This window comes from Micropterus dolomieu, linkage group LG04 (assembly GCF_021292245.1).
Source record: "Micropterus dolomieu isolate WLL.071019.BEF.003 ecotype Adirondacks linkage group LG04, ASM2129224v1, whole genome shotgun sequence".
NCBI lineage: Eukaryota > Metazoa > Chordata > Actinopteri > Centrarchiformes > Centrarchidae > Micropterus > Micropterus dolomieu.
Genome location: NC_060153.1, coordinates 4,788,919 through 4,790,486, shown reverse-complemented (window position 1 = coordinate 4,790,486; position 1,568 = coordinate 4,788,919). Strand labels below are relative to the sequence as shown.

Here is a 1,568-nt window from a genome sequence, read left to right as displayed (position 1 = left end):
CACTGAGGTTAAATAGCTGAGTTTCCCTGCCAGTCAGTCAGAACTGAAGAAGTCCTTTGGATGAGGGACGAAACGTCTTCCAGTATCTTCAACCAAGTCCAGTTGCCCTTGATTTTAACCTTCGTTGGAGAGGCATAATATGTTTGGAGTCTCCAGTAATAAGAGAAGCAGACACATGATTAGCAGGGAAAGTGTTGACGTCAGGAAACTCACTTATTGTCATATTTTTGGGTTTGAGTTTTGTTATTTCCTGATTTATTTTAAAAGTATGTGTCCTGTGTTACTTTACTTCCTGCCTTTGTGTGTTTTCCTGTTTCCAGCCTGTTTGATTGTCTTCACTGCCCTACAATGAGTTCCACTTGTGTCTTGTTATACACCCCTCTCTTGTGTATATGTAGTCTGTGTGCTTCTCTTGTCTTTAGTAAGTTCATCTTCGTCATTTTGTCACACGTTCCACCTCTGTCTATAGTGTTTTCCCATATTGTGGGTCCAAATCTCTTGTGTTCCTGTTTCCTTGCTTGACTCACCTCGACACTGATATAAAACCAGTTACCAGATGTGACCTTTTGTCTTCTAACAGTGTTGTGTGTGTGTGTGTGTCTGTGTGTAGATGCACCATGGTGTGGACACTGTAAGGAACTGACTCCCATCTGGGATCAGCTGGGTGAAAAGTATGCGGACAACGATGACATCATCATAGCCAAGATGGACGCCACAGCCAACGAGGTGGAGTCTGTTGTCATTGAAGGATTCCCAACACTCAAATACTTCCCAGCTGGTGGCAAAGAGGTACACATACAAACTTACACACATGTCCAGCAACACAGGCTCTAGAGACGAACACAATTTTTGTAAAGGGCTTTTGATTATTTCTCTCTCGCAGTCATCCTGTCCTCCAACCCATTTCTGTCTTTTTTCTGTCTCTTCCTCTCTTGGTGTCTGTAGGTGGTCGACTACACTGGAAAAAGGGATCTGGAGACCATGTCGAAGTTCTTGGATGATGGAGGAGTGTTGTCTGAGGGGGTTACTGATGAAGAGGAACATGAGGATGATGAGGATGATGAGGATGATGAGATGAGAAGATGAGAAAGGTGACGACGCGGATGATGATAGCAAGGTTTGTATTTTTATTGCAACTTAATATATTTTTCTCATTAATATAAATCTACTCCACTCATCACTTTCCCATTTTATTTTTCTCTCTTACAGGAGACTGATGAGTCCGCAGAGGAACTGACCAACACAACATCTAAAGATGAGCTGTGATGTCATTTTGGTTTCCAGCCAATCAGGATCAACATAGAATCTTCCAATTTTTCTTAATAAAATTAATTTGGTTACAAACATAAAGATGTTGTGTACTTATGACTATACTGAATGGGCTTTAAACACTATTATTGTTCCAGTTTGATCCAAAATATGATTTTCTACAACGTAATAGTCACTTTAGACTTGGGACAAATATTACATTTCATTTCTTCAAGACACTTCTATGTAACAACTCAGTTACATTTTTGACTTTTTCAGTATGACGAAAAACATTAATAAAACATAAATACATTTATCAT

The 1,568-nt window shown here is 39.7% G+C and overlaps 1 protein-coding gene across 1 annotated transcript in view; it reads left to right on the top strand.

Moving 5' to 3' along the window:
* Positions 1-1,336, top strand: part of pdia2 (protein disulfide isomerase family A, member 2) — an 18,914-nt gene extending 17,578 nt beyond the window's left edge. The window contains exons 9-11 of the mRNA XM_046048203.1: positions 611-789; positions 946-1,117; positions 1,210-1,336. Coding sequence (XP_045904159.1) covers positions 611-789; positions 946-1,086 — 320 coding nt within the window. The 3' untranslated portion in view covers positions 1,087-1,117; positions 1,210-1,336. The remainder of the gene's footprint in view (positions 1-610; positions 790-945; positions 1,118-1,209) is intronic.
* The last annotated feature ends 232 nt before the right edge of the window (positions 1,337-1,568 follow it).